Source organism: Enhydra lutris, unplaced genomic scaffold, assembly GCF_002288905.1.
Source record: "Enhydra lutris kenyoni isolate GAN:26980312 unplaced genomic scaffold, ASM228890v2 scaffoldscaffold10, whole genome shotgun sequence".
Classification (NCBI taxonomy): domain Eukaryota; kingdom Metazoa; phylum Chordata; class Mammalia; order Carnivora; family Mustelidae; genus Enhydra; species Enhydra lutris.
This window is the reverse complement of record NW_019154094.1, coordinates 2,158,533-2,181,021: the sequence shown is the minus strand read 5'-3', so window position 1 is coordinate 2,181,021 and position 22,489 is coordinate 2,158,533. Positions and strand designations below refer to the sequence as shown.

Below are 22,489 nucleotides of genomic sequence, written 5' to 3'. Positions count from 1 at the left end.
AAGCAGTTACATGCTCGGGATTAACCACCAAGATGAACATCACAGCTTTCAAGCGCTCACACCTTCCCCTCACACACAGGACAAAGTCCAAATTTCTGCCAGTGGCCAATTCCCTCCGGCCCCACCGTCCTCACTGCCTCCTCTCCTTTCATTTCCCACCAAAACCCACTGCCACCACGGCTCCTCCTCAGGGTCTTTGCACATGCTTTGCCCTCTGCCTGGGGCATTCTTCCCTGGGATGCGTCTGGGCTCTCCCGTTTTGGGACAAAGGTAACCGCTGCGGACAGATTGTCCCTGAACACTGCTTGCTAAATCTCTGATGAAAAAACAAATGTGCTGAGTACTCTCTCCCGCCAAGCAGAGTTCATTTAATTCTCCCAACACCCCATTTTGGACATGAAGCCCTGAGATCCACAGAGGGAAACAGCGTGCCCAAGATCTAACCAGGAGGCAAGCAGGGATGGGGCAAGATTGGAACCCGATGGTGCTAAGTTCTCTCCCTGGGCCCCTAGGCTCAGGTCCCTGCTTTTGCCTGTGGCCCAGCCCACCCCATCTCCAGGGCAGAACGTCGGACAGGGTCTGGCCAATCAGCCCAGTACAATCTCAGCTACTAAGTGGTTCAAGCCTAACCAGAATTAGACCAATAAGAATCAGCCCCAGGACTTCTGATAAACCAAAAGGAAGAGTAAGGCTCTTTATCTCCTGGAGCTGCTGGGAACCTTCCCAGCCCGAGAGAAGTAGGGCTGGGAAGGAAGCTGCCACTAAGGAAGAAGAAAGACAAGAGATGGAGAGGGATTGAGGCACTTCTGGATCAGGCTGTGCCTGAAGCTGTCCCCATGTGGAATCTTCAGGTCCATGAGCTAATAAATCCCCTTCTTCAGGAAGCCAGGGTTTAGGTTAGGCTTTTGGCTCCTGTCAAATGATGCAAAGTCCTGCCCTGAGCAGCTCTCAGCTGTTCTCTTCAGGCCAGAGGAGGGATGCCAGCCATGATTGAGGCAGCTGAGGGGGTAATGACCCCTCCCTGTGGCCCGAGGCTGTGTCCCTGCACTGAGAGCAAACACTTGATCTTTACCTCTGGTCTGGACCCTCACACAGACCCAATGCTCAAGGGAAGACAACTCAGGTCAGTTCAGAAAGCCATACATCAGTGGGCCTATGCTAAAACCTCCAGCCTACAGGGTGACAACTGGATAGAAACTGGGAGCTGGGAGCCCCCTGGGGGGCTCAGTCAATTAAGCATCTGTCTTCAGCTCAGGTCATGATCCCGGGGTCTGGGGATCAAGCCCTGCATTGGGCTCCCTGCTCAGCGGGGAGTCTGCTTCTCTGTCTCCCTCTGTCCCTCCCACCCCCTGCTGTGCACTCTATCTCATAAATAAATAAAATCTTTTTTAAAAAGGGGGGGTGGAAACATTTTTAAAAATAAAATAAAAAGGGGGGTGGGAGGATGGGATAACCAGATGATGGGCATTAAGGAGAGCACATGATAGAACAAGCACTGGGTATTATAGGAGACTGATGAATCAGTGAATTCTACCTCTGAAGCTAATAAGACAGTATATGTTAATTAATTGAATTTAAATTTTAAAAAAGAGATTGGATGAATAGGAAAAAAAAAAAAGATTCTGGGAGGAGATCATTGACCGGGGACCCTGCCATGACTCCTTTGTCAGGGTGATCTTGTACTTCAGGTGCACACACCCCAGTGGGTATGGAAGGATAAAGGCACCACATACTCAGTCCCCCAGGGATGAGAAGGGGTCCAGCCCTGTCTCCTGCCTGTCTGTTGCTACGTAGCTAAGAAAGTGGGGCTCTAAATGACAACCTGCTGTCTCCCGTGAGGATAGGTGTACTGTAATTTGGCTGCGGCCACCATTTCCCCATCCAACAGCCAGAGGATGGGATTTCTGAACCCAAATGCATGTGCTTGTTTTAGCAACATTCTTGTTAAACTTGACCTTTGAGGATTTTGTCCTCTATTCCTTAAAGGGCCCCTAGGGTTTCCTGGGTACCTTCTCTTGACACAGAAATTCCTCTTCTTAGAAACGGAATAGACTATCAAGGGTCTGGAGACCCGTGACCGTGCCCAGTGGGAGTATGGCACATCAAGGACAAAGAGAGGGACCACCAGACACTGCGGGCCTTCCAGGAAAAAAAGTTGAACTTGAAGCTGATCAATTATCTAGACCAGAGGTTCTCAACCACCAGCAATTCTGTCCTCCCAGAACCCTTGGCAACATCTGGGTACATTTTTAATGCTCACAACCTGGGGGGGGTGGGGGGAGGGGCAGGGTCTAGTGATTTGGGGTCAGGAATGCTGCTGAATGTCCTATAGTACACAGGGTGCCCCCACCGAATGATCCAGCCCCAAATATCCTTAGCATCATCGCTGAGAAACATTGCATTGTACCCAACAACTCCCAACGGACAGGAAACACCGGGGATAGAGGAACATGTTAAGAGACACCCCAGCAACCTCCAGACTGGGAAACTACTACTGGACACACAGCCCTTCAGTAAATACAAGGCAGAAAAAGAAAAAAGAGACAAAGGGCTCCTACAGATGAAGGGATTCTCATGAGACACATCGACAGGTCAAAATGTGTGGGTCTCCTCTAAAACCAGATTTTTTCCAAATTACAGAAATGGGGGGAAAAGTCATATTTTGACCCAGTGAGACACAGGGGATGGAGCCGCTGCCCAGACTTCTGATGACAGAGAGCTCACTGTCACGTTTTGGCTGTGATGATGGGGCTGAGCTTATGGTGTATTTGTTTTTTTTTTCCTTTTGTTGTTGTGTCCCCATATACATAACATAAAATTTACCATTGTGAGCACAGTGTGGTAGCACTAAGAACACTCACCCTGCAGTGCAGCCGCTATCATCCATCAGGACTCCTTTTATCTTGGAGAACTGAGATTCTATCTCCACTAACCACTGACTCCCCACTCCACCCCAGCCCCAGGTGCCCACCAGCCTACTTCCTGTCTCTATGACCGTGACCACTCTAAGTCCCTCATATAAGGGGGATCATACAGCATTTGTCTCTGGGTGACTAGCTTATTTCCCTCAGCACAATGTCCTCAAAGTTTATCTATGTTGTGGAATGTGCCAGAATTTCTCCCTCTTTATGGCTGAACAATATTCTGTCATATGAATACACCATCTCTTGTTTATCCATTCACCGGTTGGTAGCCCCTACGTGGCTTCTATACTTGAGCTATCATAAATTGTGCTGCTGGGAACAGGGATATACAAATATCCCTTCGAAATCTGAGAGGCAATGTGGGGGGTTTGGGGGATAGGGAAGGAAAAAATGAAACAAGATGGGATCCATGGGGGGAGACAAACCATAAGAGACTCTTAATCTCACAAAACAAACGGAGGGTTGCTGAGGGGAGGGGGGTAGGGAGAGGGTGGTGGGGTTATGGGCATTGGGGAGGGTATGTGCTATGGTGAGTGCTATGAAGTGTGTAAACCTGGAGATTCACAGACCTGTACCCCTGGGGCTAAAAATACATTATATGTTAATAAAAAATTAAAAATTAAAAAAATATATCCCTTCAAGACCCTGCTTTCAATTTTCTTGTTTTAACAACAGTCCTTACCAGACACAAAAGGCCACACGCTGTGTAAGTCCCACTTACAAGAGATGTCCAGAACAGGCCAATCCATGAAGACAGAAAGCAAATTAGTGGTTACCCAGTTTGGGATGGGGGGTGCTGGCGGTGATGGGACAGGGATGGAGAGTGACTGCTAACAGGTTTTCCCTCTGGCGTGATGGAAATGTTCTGGAACTAGACAGAGGTGATGGCTATACACATTGTGAATATAGCAAACACCACTGAACTGTTCGCTTTAAAAATGGTTCTTGGGGCACCTGGGTGGCTCAGTGGGTTAAAGCCTCTGCCTTCGGCTCTGGTCATGATCCCGGTCCTGGGATCAAGCCCCGCATCGGGCTCTCTGCTCAGCAGGGAGCCTGCTTCCTCCTCTCTCTCTCTTTCTCTGCCTACCTCTCTGCCTGCTTGTGATCTCTACCTGTCAAATAAATAAATAACAAATCTTTTTTAAAAATCAAAAAATAAAAATGGTTTCTTTTATACGAATTTTGCCCCAAAAACAAAGTCGTTCTCATCTTTCGGAGGTTTTCCCGAAGCATTTCTGTGAAGGACACACACTTCTCTCTGGGGGCTGCTTCACAAGGATGCAGAAGGAGGGAGGTGGGTGGGGCTCAAGGGGGTGGGATGGGGTGTCTGAAGGCCCCCTGGGGCCAGTGACAGGTGCTTGGGAATCACCTGTACCTTCTTCTGTCCATGTTCATGTACACAGCCTTTGCCCACAACCCGAAAACAGAGCATTCCTAGGAAAGCTTTCATAAGCTGGAACAAGCATATCCCCTGATACCTAAAAGTACGAATTACACTTCACTTTTATGAAAGATATACATCAGTACTAGAATGCATGTTGATTATTTTTCTCGTAAAAGAGAAAATCCTCTTTGGAGTTCTTTCGGTTAGAGAAATCAGGGACTGATGATATAGGTCTTTCCCCACAGCGAAGTCGTAATCGGAACTTTCAGAGAGTGTGGACTATCTGTATTCACGACTCTTGATCATCAAGTTAATAAAATAGACTTCCGCATTTCAAGACTTGGTTTAATGATGTTCCTAGAGAGTTCCCCATGAGCAAAACGGAAAATCCTCAAAAGTGGAGCTGATCCCAGCCTCTGCCCCCAGGGGTCCCCAGGATGCCAGCCCAGAGCCCCCACCCTGCCCAGCTGTGTGACCTGGGCAGCCAGCCTGACCTCTCTGGTCCCCACCTGACAAGGCAAGGCGGGCACCTGCCAAAACTTGCCAGGCCCTGGCCACACCCACTTCTCTCCTCTCCTCAACCCTTCTTCCTGGAGGAAGGTGCTAGAACCTGTATATAAACCCCCACCAGGGCACTGAGATCCTCAGGCTGGTTTCCTCTCACCGTGGAGGGGAAAAAAGAGGAGAGGACAGGGCCTAGTCCCCCCTATCCTCCCCCGTCTCCAGGACCGTGGATGTCCTCCACCTCTATCTCATGCTCACCCCGCCTGGAAGCCCCACACTTTGTGGCCCTAACCAGCCCAGAGCGGGGTCTGGACGCACTGGTTTCATTTCCTGATTTCCTGGGGCCACCAGCAGGGAAGACTCCTGGGACACAGGGCGGACTCCTTAGAGAAGTCGGGCGGCCTGGGCCCCACCCCGTCTGTAGTATACGCCTCAGTTTCCCGGCCTGCAAAATGGTCTTGGTGATGCCTCTGCCCACTCTCACGCAGTCATGCGGATCCACTGAGCTTACTCGGGGTGTGGGGGGGAAAGGTGTAGCCTGGGGCAGGCCACCCTCCTGTCCCTCTCCAGAGCAGCCATGGTGGGGCGGGGTGGGGGTGGTGCTTGGAGGGTGGGTGGGGGTGTGGCTCTACCATGGAGGCGGCCTGGCAGGTGGAAGGTGGGGCCACGCGGGAGGGGTGGGGCCTGACCGTGCAGTTGTACTTGACGCAGTCATCCCAGAAGCGGCTGGCGGAGAACTTCTTGCGGAGGACCACCGTCAGCCCGTAGATGAGACACTGCCCCACGCCCATGATGTTCCCTGCAGAGGGCGGGCTCGGTAAGGAGTCCCCAGTCCCTGCCCCCCACCCCGCCCCCACCCGCCCGCGGTACCTGCCGTGTGGTACAGGGGCAGGCAGTCATAGAGCACGTCCGCCACCCGCATGCTGTAGGCGTGGTGGCCAAAGGCTGCGATGCGGTAGTACCTGCGGGGGCGGGGAGTGCAGGGGCTGCGACTTACATCCTCCGCGGCATGGGAGTGGGGGGAACGTGCAGGAGAGGGGGGCAGCAAGGGGGGGCGAGAGGGGAGGGGAGGTGGCAGAACACCGCAGGGACCCAGGCAGAGCCAGCCCAGCTCACAGGGGTGCTGGAGAGGAACATGCCGCCAATAACTATCAATGGTGCTAGGGGCCATTAGAAATAGGAGAGCAGAGAAACGGAGAGGGGCTGAAGGTGACACAGCCAGAGAGGCTGGGGGATCCTGTGTGGGGAGGTGACACATGAGCTGAGACCTGGTGAGAAGGAGCCATCGTGGGGCCCGGGGAGGGCCAGGGAAGAGCGGCCAGGTGGAGGGCACAGCATGTGCAAAGGCCCTGAGGCCAGAAGGACACTGGTGGATCTGTGGAAGTGTAAGGAGCTGAAAGGCTAGGAGTGAGGAGTGGAGAGAAGGAAGAGGACAGCAGAGAGAATTGGCAGGCATTGCACAACGCCACCATGGATTTTACTCTGAGGGCCAAGGAAGGTACAGGGAAGTCTGGCACCGGGGGAGTCTGGTTTAGGATTTCAAACCCTCCTGCGGCCACTGAGGGGAGCAGGGCCATTAGGGGCAGGAGCAGGAGCAAGAGACCAAGGAGGGACACAGAGCACCTCTGTCCCGAGATGGGCTGTGGGTTTTACTGGGTTGAGACAGAAATGTTCCCAAGATTCCAACAAGATTGAGGGAAGGGGTCAGCCATAGAGGCGACCTGGAGTCACTCCCCAAAGCTGGGATAAGGCCCATGGGCCCCTTACCTGCTGTGCACTACAATGGCAGCCTTGGGCAGCCCTGTGGTCCCCGAGGTGTAGATATAGAAGAGTCGATCTGCAGGAGATGCGTGTGTTGGAGACCGAAGACTGGGTGGGTGGGATGAGGGGACAGGGTAGGTAGGCACTGGCAGAAGAAGGGTGTCCCACCCTGGCCTCACCATCCATGCCCTTATCAGGGGGCTGTGCCAGGGGGGCTGTGGAGGCCTCCTTCAGCAACGGGTCCAGGAGCTGGGTGTCTGGCATGATGCCCTCAGGCCCCAGTTCTCCGGAGCAGAACTTGACCAGGCTCTTCCCCAGCTGTCCGCTCACCTCGGCCACCGCTGCAGCCCAAAACAGATGTCACGGTCAAGGACAGCCAGGACCCCTCCCAAGGCCTGGGATGCACCACACCATCTCCCGGTCCTGGAAACCCAGGAGTCCCGACCCAAGATGATGCGTGCACCCGACCTCACCTGCCGCCAGCTCCCCTCCGAAGATGAGGGCCTTGGCCCCCGAGGTGCCCAGGCAGAAGGCCAGGGGCTCGCGCCGTAGGTTAACGTTGAGCAGAGCGGCTTCCACGCCCACCTTGGCCAGGCCCAGCCAGAGCCCCACGAACTCCGGCCGGCCCTCCAAGAAGATGGCCACCACGTCACCTGGCGCGAAGCCCAGCTGGCAGAAGAGGTTGGCCACAGCATTGGAGTAGGCATCCAGCTGCGCGAAGGTCCAGCACACATCACTGCCTGCGTCCACCAGTGCCAGGCGATCCGGCTGCTGCCGCGCCACCACCTGGAAGATCCGTGGGATGGTGTGGCGGGCGCGCTGGTGCCTCCGCAGCTCCAGACGGACACGGATCAGCACGAAGAGGCCGCTGGGGGGAGGGGGGAATAGAGGGGATGGGGTCACTGGGTGCCCTGCCTGGCCTCCAGGAGACCTCTCCAAGCCTCAGCATCTCCATCTGGAGAAAGCAGAGGGAAAAGTCCTGCACCCCCAAGGAAGGCAAAGGTTCAATAAAGACCTTTTGGTCACTGGGTCTCTTGGGGGTACTAAGGGCATAGAAAGGGCAATTTGCCAGCCAACCCAGAAGTACACAGATGGTCAAAGCTGGCCACGCCATGCCATGAAAATCAGAGTGACTCTGTCCTTCTCCACCCCAGCTAGTTCAGTGACTCTGAGGGAGCCAAGGTCCAGTCCTGTCCTTCTTTTTCTCTCCTGGAACATCCAGAGCCTTCCATGGACCCCACCACCACCTTTAGCCTAGATTCCTCATGCTGCATCCACCCCAACCTGGTGTCCTTATCACCTCCTCCAGGAAGACTTCCAGGGCTCAGCCCCTCTATTGTGCCCACTGCTCCCCCATCAAGCATAGAGTCCCCCAAATGGGGCCAAACTGGGGCAGGCACTAGCTGGGCTCAGAAAACTCTCTCTTGCCCACCTTGGAAGCTCTCCCTATCCCCTATTCTCCATCAAAGCCTCTGTGCAAAGCCATTTGATAATGGGTGTTCCCCCCCACCCCTAGATCGTGAGCGCCCAAGGGGAAGTCACATCTGGTTTGGCTGAGGAGCCTGGCACGTACTAGGTGCCCAATAAACAGGCCAGACTGTGCTCATGTCCCCAAACCTGGACCTCAGTGTGCCCTCCATCCCTGGAGGTAGCAGCCAGCACAGAGTCAGACTCTTCCATTCATCTCCCAAATGATGAGCATCTCCTGTGTGCCAGGCCCCCAATGGGCAAGACCCAGTGGTGACCCGGACATAACCCTTCTCCCCCTCCAACTTTCTCCTCCTCCACCTCCCTTTCCACCCTGCTTCCCCTGCCAGCTCCCCCTTGCTCACTCACTCCAGCCACGGGGCCTCCTTGTTATTCCTTGAGCATACCCAGCACACTCCTACCTCAGGGCCTTTGCACAGGCCATACCCCCTGCCTAGACCACTCTTCCACCAACGTCTACATTGCTCCTACCCCACTTCCATCAGGTCTTAGCTTAAATGCCACCCTCTTCAGGTGGCCATTCCCGGACACCCATCTGCTACGGTACCATCACCACCACCCCCCTGATCCCTGCTTTTGTTTATTTTTCAACACGGCACTTACACTGTCAAATGCCCTGTGCAGTTTACTGACCTACCATTTTGCCGCTGGGTTATCTCTCCCTGCTCTGGATGACAGGCACTTGTGTCTATTTTTGTTCTAGGCCCTGGAGAGACAGCCGTGGAGACAGACCAAGGCCCCACTCTCCTGGAGCGCAGTGAGCCTGCCACAAATAATCCCACAGGACACCACTGGAGGGAGAGAGAGAGGCATCTGGAGCTCTCATGCCAGACCTGAACCCCGCAGCCCAAAAAAAGCAGCCACCTCTTTATGGCTGGCCAGATCTTTGGTGAGAGGAGGGGCAAGTTCCCAGGCCAAGACCTCTGTGAAGAGAAGCAAGACAGGCAGGGGGATGGCTGTAAGGGCCAAAAACAAAGGGTCTTGGGGAGGTTACCACCCACCAGTCCCCTCTGGGTGCCTGGCCCATTACTCTTGGGGTGACTGATAGCCTCTAACCACAGAGCTCTGCTCATCCAAGCCCCTGTTTGCAGTGACCAGGGGAAGCAACGCCTGCCTCCCACCAGGAGCCTGGCACATAGTAGGTGCTTAGCAAAGAGAGGCTGAACAACTCCCTTCAAGACCCTGAATCTGGAGCCCAGGAGCCCGCCCCTCCCTGGTGACCAGTACAGAGGCATGGATTCCTTCATGCCCACACAGCAAGCACCTGCTTTGCACAGGTGAAGCTGATCAGGTGGGAGACGCAGATCGGTGGGGGTGGGGGGCCAGAGTGAGCACTGGGGGGCTGAGATACTGACGGCAAAGGGGCGGGAGGAGTCTTGTGGGGAGATGGGGATGCTCTGTATCTTGATGGTGGTAGTTACCTAGATCGAAAACCCCAAATGTATACTTAGCACGGGTATATTTCATTTTATGTAAGTGATACCTCAAAAACAACCCATGGGAAGAGCCAATTGGCAGTTGCCAGGGGCTGCGGGGAGGGGAAATGACTGCTAATGGGAATGGGGTTTCCTTTTAGGGTGATGGAAATGTTCTGGAACCAGATGGAGGTGGTGGTTATGTAACTGTGAATGTGCTCAATGTCACTAAGGTAAATTTTATACACACTTCACTACAATAAAAATGAACAGGACAACTCAGGAAGAATATCTTGCGGCAAGGTTAAAAAGGGGGAGTCTTTGCCTCCAAGAGATAGACTCTAGAAAACTAACAGGTGAAAGGATGTGCCAGTGGGACTCGGAGAGTGGAGGAAGAGTCAGTGAAGGTCATGGATGTTGGGGGATGGGCACATGGGCTCAAAACATTATTCTCTCCACTTCCATAGGCAGGAAATCTTCCATAATAAAATCTTTTATTTATTTTTATTTTTTATTTTTTAAGAGGGGAGGGGCAAAGGGCACAGAGAGACAGAGAAAGAGAATTTTAAGCAGGCTCCGTGCTGAGACATGGGACTCGATCTCACGACCCCAAGATCATGACCTGAGCGGAAAACAGGAGACAGATGCTTAACCAGCTGCGCCATCCAGGCACCCTCTCCCCACAAAAATGTTTTAACCCTCCAAAGCCCCGCCTGCCCCAGTCCCCATCTATCTGCCCACTTCATCCTGCCCTCTATTCCTCCAGCTTCCTCTCACCTCCTTCCCTGATTTTCAGCCTGGCAAAGGTTCCTGCCCCTGGGCCTTTGCCCATGCAGTTGCCACTGCTGGAATATTCTGCCCCAGACGTCTCATCAGGCTTCCTTCACATCCTTTACCTCTCAGGTCCAGCTCCTGCCTGGAGAGGTCTTCCTTGCCCTGCCCAGCTTGGGTCACTATGGCTGTTTGAGAACCTGCCTGCAAATTCCTTAACAGTCTTCGCTTCAAAAGGCAGGTCCTATTTCCCTGCCCCTTGGAAAGGGCAGACTCAGGGACTCGCTTCTAATGAAGAAAACATAGCAGCAGTGATGCTGTGTGACTTCCGAGATGGGGGCACAGAGACAGCACCCCCTTCCTCTAGGCACACTGATGTTCTCACACTCTCTGGGGACAGTGGCCCTCAAAACCCAGCACCAAGTTGCAAAGAAGCCCAGACCATGTGGAGAGCCCATGTACAGGTGTTCTAACAACACATCTGAGTGAACAAAACTTCAGGTGATTCCGGTCCCAGATTCTGAGTCGGCCAGTGGAAGCCCCAGACTTGGCAGAGCAGATAAAATGGTGACATCTGACTTCCTGACCCAGAGAAGCCACAGGATATAATACTGCGCCTTGTGTTAAGCCTCTAGGTTCTGGGGTAATTTGTTACCCCATGGAAATGATGGGTAACTGCTACGCTCCCAGCCCGTTTTATTCCTTCGGAGCGATCATCACAATTGGAAATGACCAGCTTTCTTTATGGGTTTCCTGGCATTTTATATTGATTTCTATGAGAGCAAGCACCCTGTCTATTGTGTCCGGGGATACAGTACTGGCACGAAACACAGGACGATGCTGGTGTCCTACCACGCTACGCAAACACAGCCCCCCACCCCCGTCTGCACGCAACTGTGGCTGTTGAAAAGTGTCCCCAATAATTCACATCCACCCAAAACCTCAGACGTGACCTCATCCTGAAGTAGGATCTTTATAGATGTAACTGAGGTGCGTATGAGACGAGGTCATCCCGATTCCCCAGGCGGGACCTAAGTCCAATGACAGGTGTCTTTTTAAGGAGAACACAGAAACACTGGGGAGGAGACAGGAGTGACACGGCCACGAGCCTCACGACACCTGGAGCCCTCAGAAGCTGGAAGAGGCAAGAGAGGATTCCCTCGAGAGCCTTCCAAGGGAGCACGCTTGCCGACACCTCGATGGCTGGCTTCTGGTCGCCAGAACTTAGAAGAAGAAAAATTCCTGTGGTTTTTTTGTTTGTTTGTTTGTTTTTAAAGATTTTATTTATTTATTTGACAGACAGAGATCACAAGGAGGCAGAGAGGCAGGCGGAGAGAGAGGGGGAAGCAGGCTCTCCACTGAGCAGAGAGCCCGATGTGGGGCTCGATCCCAGGACCCTGAGATCATGACCCGAGCCGAAGGCAGAGGCTTAACCCACTGAGCCACCCAGGCGCCCCAATTCCTGTGGTTTTAAGCCACAAGTTTGTGATCAGTTACAGCAGTCCCGGGACACGACAAATGAGGACAATAAGATCCCCCACCTCCCAGGTCATGGCGGGGAGAAAAGAGGCCAGAGGTAGATCGCTGAAGACGGGGCCTGGCACATCCTATATTCCCAACCAACTCTGTTGCTATCCTTTCCCCCACGGAAGGAAGCACGGTGAGTAAGAAATCAGAATGGAATTAGCACTTTATCTACCCAGCAACTTCATTCGTATACACCCTGCAAGGAAAAGAGAGGAACAAGCAAGTTATAAGAGCAGGGGTCAGCCCAGGAAGCCCCCAGGGGTAAGGCAGAGAGGCGGAGGAGGAGGAGGAGGGGGAGCTGATTTCTCAAGCACCGTCCAGGAGCTCTGAGCCCCAACACAGCCCAGGGAAAAAAAGTGCCCTAGAGTTCACAGTCTTAGTTCAAAGCCTCCTTGACTGCCTACAAGCTGTGGGGGCCTGGACAGACCCTGCCCTCCCTACAGGCCTCAGTTTCCTTACTTGGAACGTCCAAAGACTGGACCAAACGACCTCCAAGGTGTGTTCCAACTCACCAAAGTGTAGGTCCTGCCACTGCCCTATTTACAAACAGGAAGTGGGGCCCAGAGCAGCCACCCAAACAATGCAATTCTCAGCCTAATACCTGTCAAGCATGTTAAGTGCCCAGCCAAGAAGAAGGGTTGAATAAGAGGGATCCGTTGTTCCTCTGCCCAGCGGGATCCTGCCTCTGCGCTTTACACCTGCTCTTCCCTCTTCCTTTCCCCAGATCTTTGCAAGGTTGCTTCCTCTCATTTGCTTACTTGCGCTGGAGGCCCTGCCCTGATCACCTTGGCTGAAGTCACCACCAGTGATCCCTGCCCCACCCCCAACATGTTCTAGCCTTCTTGTCAATTTTGGATGTTTTATTATGTCCTCGTTGCCTTTTTGATTATTCTTCTCTCTCACTAGACTGTGGGCTCCACTGGACAGGGGGAGTACTTAGACACATTCACAGCGTGTCACACTGAACATGGTGTCCCATAAGCCCAGATGGGGTGTGGCACCTAGGAGGTCCTCAGGGATGGAGAGAACAAATGACTTTCTCCAGTGCAGACTAGCCAGAATCTGACCATCTTGGCAGCCCAGCCCGGGCTCCACCATGACTCAATGGGACCAGCACCGTAGTCAGTCTTCCTGGTCTCCTGGCTCTGCTCTGGGCCAGGCCCCACTCCCTGCACAACAGGGTGAATGGTGGTCCCCAAAAGATATATCCAAGTCCTGGCCTCCAGAGCTTGTGAAAGAAACCGTATGTGGGAAAAGGGTCTTTGTAGATCTTAATTAGTTGAGGATCTTAAAGAGATCGTCTTGGACTAAGGTAAGCCCTAAAGCTAATGACAAATGTCCTTATAAGAGACAGAAGAGGAGACACAGACACGGAGAAGAAGGCCACATGAGAACGGAGGCAGAGATCAGGGTAGACCTAACTTCAAACCAAGGCACTGCCATGGAGCACCAGCCACCACCGGAAGCCAGGAGACAGGCATGAGAGAGTCTCCCCCAGAGCCTCCAGAAAGATCCAGCCCTGCCCACAGCCTGACTTCAGACTTGCGGCCTCTATAGCTATAGCAGAATTAAATACGGATGTCTTAGGTCACCCAGTTTGTGCCACAGGAAGAGAGCACAGGCATACCTCAGAAATATTGTGGGTTTGGTTCCAGACCACCACAATACAGCAAACAGCACCACAAAGCAAATCAAATGAATTTGTTTCCTATGGCATATAAAAGTTATGTTTATGCTATACTCTAATTTATTAAGTGTGCAATAGATAGCATTATGTCTAAAAGACCAATGTATGTATCTTAATCAAAAAAATACATATTTAGGGACGACTGGGTAGCTCAGTTAGCTAAGCACCTGCCTTCAGCTCACATTGTGATCCCATGGTTCTGGGATCGAGTCCCACACTGGGCTCCCTGCTCCTCAGGGAGGCTGCTTCTCTCTCTGCCGCTCTTTCTTGCTCTCTCTCTCTCTCTCATGAATAAACAAATAAAATCTTTTTTTTTTTTTTAGAGATTTTATTTATTTGACGGGGGGCAGGGAGGGACAGAGGGAGAAGGAGAAGCAGGCTCCCTGCTGAGCAGGGAGCCCAACATGGGACTTGATCCGAGGACCCCAGGACCACGACCAGAGCCCAAGGCAGTTACTTAACAAACTGAGCCACCCAGATGCCCAACAAATAAAATCTTTTAAAAAATACCTTTTTTTAGGGACGCCTGGGTGGCTCAGTGGGTTAAAGCCTCTGCCTTCGGCTCAGGTCATGATCTCAGGGTCCTCGGATCGAGTCCCACATCCTCTCTCTCTGCCTGCCTCTCTGCCTACTTGTGTTCTCTGTCTGTCAAGTAAATAAATAAAATCTTTTTAAAAAATACTTTATTTAGCTCCTTTCTTCAGCTAAAACATGCTGACCATCATCTGAGGCTTCAGCGAGTCATAATCACTAATCACAGATCACCGTAACCAATATGATAATGAAACATGAGTTTGAAATATTGCAACAATTACCAAAATGTGAAAATGTGACAAGAGACACAACATGAGCAAATGCTCACGTGAGAAGAAAACGGTACCAAGAGATGCGCGCAACACAGGATTGCCACAAACCTTTAATTTGTAAATAAAAATAAAAAATAAATAAACCAAAACCAAAACAAAGCAAAAAAACCCCACAATATCACCATAAAACGAGATATGCCTGTACACCATGCTTCATCTTCAATCCTTGTCTTGCTTACTGTTCTCACCCCAGCACCTAAAACAGGGGAGCCCATGTTTCCATTCCCACTGTCCAGCAACAAGTCCACCTTTCAGCCTGGTTGCCCCAAACCGTCCCTGCTGTGCCACCCTCCTCCTCCTCGGTGCAAGACAGTCTAACCATGCTGCTCTCCTGCTCAGAACCCTTCCCTGGGCACACGACACTCCTCTGCTCAGCGTTCAAAGCCCTGGAAATCAGGCTCTGCCTGGTGACCCCTTTGGCTCCTTGAACTCCCAGCGCATACACCTCCCTGCAACACATAAGCAACTTTCACACAATCTCTTCAACATGAAACATAGCAGTCCCATGTTCCCTTTCTTCTACCCAGAGAAGCTGTCACTGGCATGTAATGGCTGGAACCACAGCAGCCAACATGAGACCATGAGGGTACCCAGCTGGAGACAAGAAACCTTTACAGCAAGGATGGCAGAGCATAAAGACAGAATAAATAGTTATCAGGGGCGCCTGGGTGGCTCAGTGGGTTAAAGCCTCTGCTTTCGGCTCGGGTCATGGTCCCGGGGTCCTGGATCAAGCCCCACATTGGGCTCTCTGCTCCGTGGAGAGCCTGCTTCCTCCTCTCTCTCCCTGCCTGCCTCTCTTGCCTACTTGTTACCTCTGTCTGTCAAATAAATAAATACAATCTTAAAAAAAAATAGTTATCAAACCAAATGCTGTTCCAGATACTGAATAAGAGGAGTTCCAAGAAGAGCAAAGGAAATAAACATAAGTAAATCATCAATATCATTCAAGAAAACTTCATGGACCTGAAACCAACCAAAAGATCATACAAAGAATAGAAATAGGGGTGCCTGGGTGGCTCAGTGGGTTAAGCCTCTGCCTTCGGCTCAAGTCATGATCATAGGATCCTGGGATTGATCCCCACATCGGGCTCTCTGCTCAGCAGGGAGCCTGCTTCCCCCCCTCTCTCTCTCTCTGCCTGCCTCTCTGCCTGCTTGTGATCTCTGTCTGTCAAATAAATAAATAAAATCTTTTTTAAAAAATGGAATTAGCCCACCATCTTGAAAAGATCCCAGAAGTTTCCGGAAAGAAAAAAAAAATCAGAAATTGGGAGGGTTTCTGACTTCTCAACAATAATGTGAGAAGAAATGTCTTCATTTTTGAAGGAAAATAATTTCCAACCTAGAAGTCTATCCCCAGACCATCAGTCAAGTGTGATGGTAGAAATTAAAATCTTTTCATATGTGAAGGGTCTCAAAAAATTAACTTCTTGGGGCACCTGGGTGGCTCAGTGGGTTAAAGCTTCTGCCTTCGGCTCAGGTCATGATCCCAGGGTCCTGGGATCGAGCCCCACATTGGGCACTCTGCTCAGTGGGGAGCCTGCTCCCCCCCCCCGTCTGCCTCTCTGCCTACTTGTGATTTCTGTCAAATAAATAAATAAAATCTTTTAAAAAAATTAACTTCTCATCCATATTTCTCCAAAAGCTAATAAGGATGTGCTGCAACAGATCAAAGGAGTAAACCTAAGAAAAAAACCACCAGGGATCCAGGAAGCAGAGTATCCAACCCAAGACTTTTCAAGATGGTGGGCTAATTCCATTTTTTAAAAAAGATTTTATTTATTTATTTATTTGACAGACAGAGATCACAAGCAGGCAGAGAAGTAATACCCATCCTCAGGATGGTGGCTAGGATTAAGCCTAGATGGTGGCTATGCACCAGGTGCAGGGGGCAACAAGCCTAGCCTAGGCAGTTTGAAGGCTAGAGAGAGACTTCTTCAAAAAGGTGAAACTGAAAGCCCATCTTATGCTATAAAAGTCATGAGAGAAGAGAGAGACAACTGTTGTCTGGGCTTGAAGTAATGATAAATACCAAGAAAACGAACAAATATAAAGGCAACCAATAACCTCAAAGAAAATACACAAAGGTTGTTAACAGAATAAAAAATGATCATAGTATACTAGACAGCTCAACTGAGTGAGAATACTATTACTGTTAAAACAATGTAGGGGTGCCTGGGTGGCTCAGTCATTAAGGGACTGCCTTCGACTCAGGTCATGATCCCAGGGTCCTGGGATCGAGCCCCGCACCGGGCTCCCTGCTAGGTGGGAAGCCTGCTTCTCCCTCTCCCACTCCCCCTGCTTGTGTTCCCTCTCTTGCTGTGTCTCTCTCTGTCAAGTAAATAAAATCTTGAAAAAAAAATGTAAACACCAATTACTGACCTGACCAAATTATAATAATGGATAATAGTCAACTCTCATTATTCACAGATTTCTTCATTGCAAATCTGCCTGCTCACTAAAATTTATTTGTAACCCCAAAATCAACATTCACATTACTTTCACAGCCATTCGAGGATACACACAGAGCAGCAAATAAGTTGCATTGCCAATGTGGACATTCCCAGGTTAGGTCAAACAGGGCAACACTCGGCCTTCTTGTTTCTGCTCATGTTGTAAACAAGCATCCTTTTGGCGGTCTATTTAGCGCCACATTTTTTGCATTTTTGTCCTTTTTGCTGGTGATTTTGCTGTTTAAAAGGGCCTCCAGGCATAATGCTAAAGTGTTCTCTAGTGTTTCTAAGGGCAAGAAGGCTGGGATGTGCCTTACTTAGAAAGTTTTGTTCAGGTGTGAATTATAATGCTGTTGGCCATAAGTTCACTGGTAATGAGTCAAGAATATATATTTCTTTTAAAAGACTATGGTGCGGGGATGGGGGTGCGGGGGCGCCTGGGTGGCTCAGTCATTAAGCACCCATCTTCAGCTCAGGTCATGATCCCAGGGTCCTGGGATTGAGCCCCACATCGGGCTCCCTGCTCAGTGGGGAGCCTGCTTCTCCCTCTGCCCGCTGCTCCCTCTGCTTGTGCTCTCTCTCTCTCTGTCAAATAAATCAATAAAATCTTTTTTAAAAAATAGATAAATAAAAAGACTATGGGGGTACCTGGCTGGCTCAGGCAGTAGAAAATGTAACTCTGAATCTTGGGATCATGAGTTCAAGCCCCACTGGTCACAGAGCTTGCTTTGAAAAAAAAAGGGGGGGCGGGATATATATAAAATGAAGTGTCTTTATTTTTTTTTTAAGATTTTATATATTTATTTGACAGACAGAAATCACAAGTAGGCAGAGAGGCAGGCAGAGAGGGGGTGGGGAAGCAGGCTCCTGGCTGAGCAGAGAGCCCAATGCGGGGCTTGATCCCAGGACCCTGAGATCATGACCTAAGCCCAAGGCAGAGGCTTAACCCACTGAGCCACCCAGTCGCCCCACGAGGTGTCTCTAAATAGAACAAACATAAAACAAGGTTATGTATTGCTTGGTTGATAAAAATGCTGTGACCAAAGGTTTGCAGAACCCTAACCCTGTACTTGCCCTAGGAATGATGGTTCAATATTTGTTAATCCAATGTTTGCAGTGACTTTATAAAACAAAATTACCGCAGATAATGAGAATCGACTGTAATAACATTGGGACAATGAAGGTATGGAAAAACATGTGTCTGTTGGGGAGCGGGGCGTACATGCATGTAGAGGGACAGGAAGAGCATGATGACAAGGGGGATAAAGGGGTGCCACATCCTTGTCTTCCATGGAGGGAGACAACTGATCAAGTGTCCAAATGAAAAAATGCAGATATCATCACATAACCCATTTAGAGACACGGAGTAAAAGCCCAAAGGAGTCAGACAAGATGGAAGAGTCATTCCAGGTAGGGAAGGAAAAGTGTGGGTGTGGCCGAAAGGTGGGGCACGAAGCTGCCCCTCGAGGTAGAAGGCTCAGAGGCTTTCATCTCAAAGCTCACGTGACTTTAATAAAATTAAAAATTACAAGTAAAAATGGAAAGAAAGCACCAGGTGAGAAACAGGATGGAAAACATGAGGGCATCTGTAGGCACAAAGAACAGGTGGGTCTGTGCAGATTTTTCTAACTGTATCTTGGGAAAGTGGCAGAAGATGCCTCTGAGGAAGGAAACTGCAGGGCTGGGGGCAGCAGAGAGGACGACATTCACTGTAAACCTCTCTCTAAAATTTGAATTTTGTGCCACGGGTTATATACTGACTATTACACAAAACAAGTAAACACAAAATATTAAAAGATGCATGTCAGGACGCCTGGGTGGCTAAGTCAGTTAAGTGTCTGCCTTCAGCTCAGGTCATGATCCCGGGGTCCTTGGATCGAGTCCCGTACCCAGGTCCTTGCTCAGCAGGGAGTCTGCTTCTCCCTCTGCCTCCAGCTCCCCCTGCCTATATGCGCACGCACACTCTCTCTCTGACAAATAAATAGATAAAATCTTTAAAAATTTAAATAAAATAAAATAAAACAAAATTTAAAAAACAAAAACAACAACAACAAAAATAAAACAAAATAAAAAAATAAAACAAAAAAAAACACCAAAAATTCACCCACCTCCCTGGTCAGATCCTGATATCTCACCCATTCAACAGTGAACAGAGTAGTTAAGATGAGCAGCTTTAGCATTTATTGAGCACCTACTGTGTGCCAGGCACTGAGCTAACCTCATGGGCACCCTCCAAAGTAGGGTCCTAAGATTTGCACGTGACAGGTGATGGGATGAGGTGGGTGCTCAGAGAGGTGAATTCACATGCGCAAGGTCAGCCAGCAAGTCAAGACAGAATAGCCCAGAACCAGGCCCCAGCAGGGGGAGCCTGCTGCTCCTCCACAGCTTGCCACAAAGCATTAATAAAGTATTCACCACGTACCATGAGGCAGGCCAAGTGCCCATGTTGCACGCAGGTGTTCAACGCATGCTTCCTGAAGAGGCGGTACACACAACGACTATTTTTACAGAGGGAGGAAGTGAGACTCAGAGGGTACGACTCCTGGGGCCAGCAAGGGGCACAGCTGAGGTCCACAGTTAGACATGCTGGCTCTGACCACCCAGCCCCCAACCATCCAACCCACACAGCCACCAAGCCCCCCCCACCCCCAACCAGCTGATGGCAGCCAGCACGAATGCATTTGAGTGCCTACTGGGTACCCAGCTCTCCTCGGAGAGTTTGCCATGAATAAACTTGACAGAGCACCCCAAGAATCCCAGGAGCTGGCACTACTTTTATAGCCATGGGGAAAGGACCACCAGCAAGGCTGGGAACCAGAGCAAGCAGCTCCAGCCAAGAAGCGCCTCCACAGCCCCCATTCATAGGTGACACTCCAGGAAACGGGCACTGAGGCCGGAGCTAGTGATGATCAGGGTACATGAGCACCCAGGGCGAGGCCCAGCCCTTACCACCTGTCCCGTCCTGCCCTCGCCCCCATTTTCCCCGGAGCACGCCCACGTGGGCAGGCAGTGGACTCCAATGCTCTTAGCTCTAGCCACTTGCCTGGGCTGCCCCACCTGGCAGCAGCCCAAGCCACCCCTACCCGGAGACAAAGAAGCCACTGTCCACCTCTGAGCCCTTCCTGAGATCTCCTCTCACCCTTCTCTTCTTTCTATTCCTTCTGCCCCCTCATGTTTTCACCCCGAGCCCCAGAGCACCAGAACAGACAGAAACCAACTCGATAAACGGGATCAGATTTCAGGCCACAAATACGGGACATGGGATAAGGTGGGAGAAGATCCCCGGGTCTCAGTGCAGGCCCCCCACCACTCCCAGCACAGCACAGTAGCTAAGAACAGGGACCCCAGTGCCCTAAGTCCTCCTTGGCTGTGCATCCTAGGTCAATGACCTCATCTCTCTGTGCCTTGGTACACCAGCCTGTAAAGTGAGGTTAGTAGGCATTCCTTCTTTCTACGATTGTGATCCTAGTCCCTAGAGAGGGCTACGCAAGCTGCATTAGTTAGCTATTGCTGTGTAACAAATCACCTCCACAATTACCAGTTGGAAACATTCCTTATTTCCCAGTTTCTGAGGGTCAGGAAGCCAGGAGGGGCTTAGCTGTGTGGTTCTGGCTCCAGATGTCTTGTGAGGCTGCAATCAATGTGCTGGCTGGGCCTGGAGTCATCTCAAGGTTTCACTGGGACGGAATCCACTTCCAAGTTCACTCACATGGGCTGCCTCGCATCAGGGCAACCAGCTTTTCCTGGAGGGAGCGATCCAAGAGAGTACTGGTGATGGAAACCACATTCGTTTTTATTACTAATCTTGGGTATAGTATCCTAGTACTTTTGCTGTATTCTATCCATGGCAAGCAAGTCACTAGATCCAGCCCACACTCAAAGCATGGGGGGGATCATATGAAAGTGAAGACCAGGCGGTTGGGCCATCTTTGAGGCTGTCTCCTACAGAAAACTGTGTCAAGCCCAAGGTCAGGGAGTTGTAGTCGGCCCAGCTCTTACTCCATCCCCGGGGGAACACAACCAGGCACAGATACTCAGGATCAGTGAGGCACAGCTGGGGCCTGGACTAGCCCACGGTAGCCAGGGAAGGCCTGCCAGCCAACACACACAGCCCATGTTCCTGCCATGTGCCACCCTATGTGGAAGCCAGTTCGTCCAAGGTGGCATGAAGACCCCACACAGCTTCCCTTGTGCCCCCACAGGGCCCCCAGCCTGGCTGGGAAAAAGAGACTCAAGAATTAAAAGGCAAGAAATCAGACACGTAAGAGAATTACAAATGATGGGGCGCCTGAGTGGCTCGGTTAGTTAAGCGGCTGCCTTTGGCTCAAGTCCTCATCTCGAAGTCCTGGGATCGAGCCCCACACTGGGCTCCCTGCTCGGCGGGGAGTCTGCTCCTCCCTCTGCCTCTTCCCCTGCTCAAGCTCACTCTCTCTTAGATAAATAAATAAAATCTTTTTTTTGGAAAGCATTTAAAAACAGATAATTACAAATGACAGATGCTACTAGTGGTACCAAGCCAAGCTTTGGAGCCATGCTGCCTAGGTTCTAATCCTGTCCCCACTACTTGCCCCCTGTGTGACCCTGGGCAAGGGACCAGACTATGCTGTGCCTCGGTTTGCTCATCAGTTAGATGGGGACAAGAGAGTACCCACATCACAGGGTTGCTGGGAGGGTTTAAAGAAGTCATGTTTAGCCTTGGCATGGAGGAAGCACTCTGCAAATGTTGGCCATTCTGCCAAAAACCAACAAGGTGGGAGGGCGTACAGGGACACAGTGTCAGGAGAGGGCTCTTGGGGGGACATTCGAGCCACGGCATGATGAAAAGGAAGAACAGAGAAAGAGTGATCCAGGCAGAGACAGCAGCAAGTACAAAGGCCCCGGGGGCTGCACATGTTGAGGGCCAGCAAGAAGGCCAGTGTAGCAACATCATAAAGCATCACCACGCAAAAGGAAGCTCAGCGTGTTCCAGGCAGAGGGGGTACATCCTGAGCCTGACAAGGCATGCTGATGTGAGGGTCAGGTGAATCTATGAAGATGGGGAGTGGCAAGTGGGCAGATTCTGGCGTAGGTCACAGAACTTAGTGTCCAGCTGGAGGCTGAGTCTTTCTCCTGCAGAGGATGGGGGTTGTGGAGGATGTGTGAACAGAGGGCACGGTCAAATCTGGTCAGAAAGACCAAAGGCAGAGGCAGGGGCCAGGGCATGGAGAGAAAAGGACGAGTTCTAGAAGGTTCGGAACCAGTTAATTGGCAGTGGAACTTTCCCCCAACTCACCCCATTCCCGCTGCTCACAGAGCCTGTTTCTTTACCCTTACAATGGGTTAGTTCCCCCACCTCACCTGAGAGGATCAGCCCCGCAGACCCACAGCAGGTGCTCAGGCATTCCATGTGGGGGTTGTTATTAAGATTCATTGCGATGGGAATCCCCAGCAACACCTATTTCACCCCAGGAGGACCCCCAAAAGCTTCTTCAAGCATGCCCCTTGGAGACACCCCAGAGACCTTCTTCCAAGGAAATCCGCATAGGACACCAAAATCCCCTCGTGAAAGATCACTATCTCTGGAGATCCCCAAACAAGTCTTGGAATACGCAGCAACATCTCCACAAACTCTGAACCCCTCAAATCCTGTACAGATCCCAAACTTTCAAAGAGCACTCCGGGCCCCAGAGAAATCGGTAAATGGCCCTCAGGAGACACACACCCTTCAGAAAC

At 51.1% G+C, this 22,489-nt stretch overlaps 1 protein-coding gene across 2 annotated transcripts in view; it reads right to left on the bottom strand.

Moving 5' to 3' along the window:
- The window catches only part of LOC111143819 (solute carrier family 27 member 1), a 29,816-nt gene that overhangs the window by 5,783 nt on the left and 1,544 nt on the right, over window positions 1–22,489 (bottom strand). For both annotated transcript variants that reach the window (XM_022497736.1, XM_022497735.1), the window contains exons 3-7: window positions 7,047–7,441; window positions 6,753–6,914; window positions 6,580–6,649; window positions 5,683–5,774; window positions 5,502–5,611 (exon numbers count right to left, since the gene is read on the bottom strand). In XM_022497736.1, coding sequence (XP_022353444.1) covers window positions 5,502–5,611; window positions 5,683–5,774; window positions 6,580–6,649; window positions 6,753–6,914; window positions 7,047–7,441 — 829 coding nt within the window. The remainder of the gene's footprint in view (window positions 1–5,501; window positions 5,612–5,682; window positions 5,775–6,579; window positions 6,650–6,752; window positions 6,915–7,046; window positions 7,442–22,489) is intronic.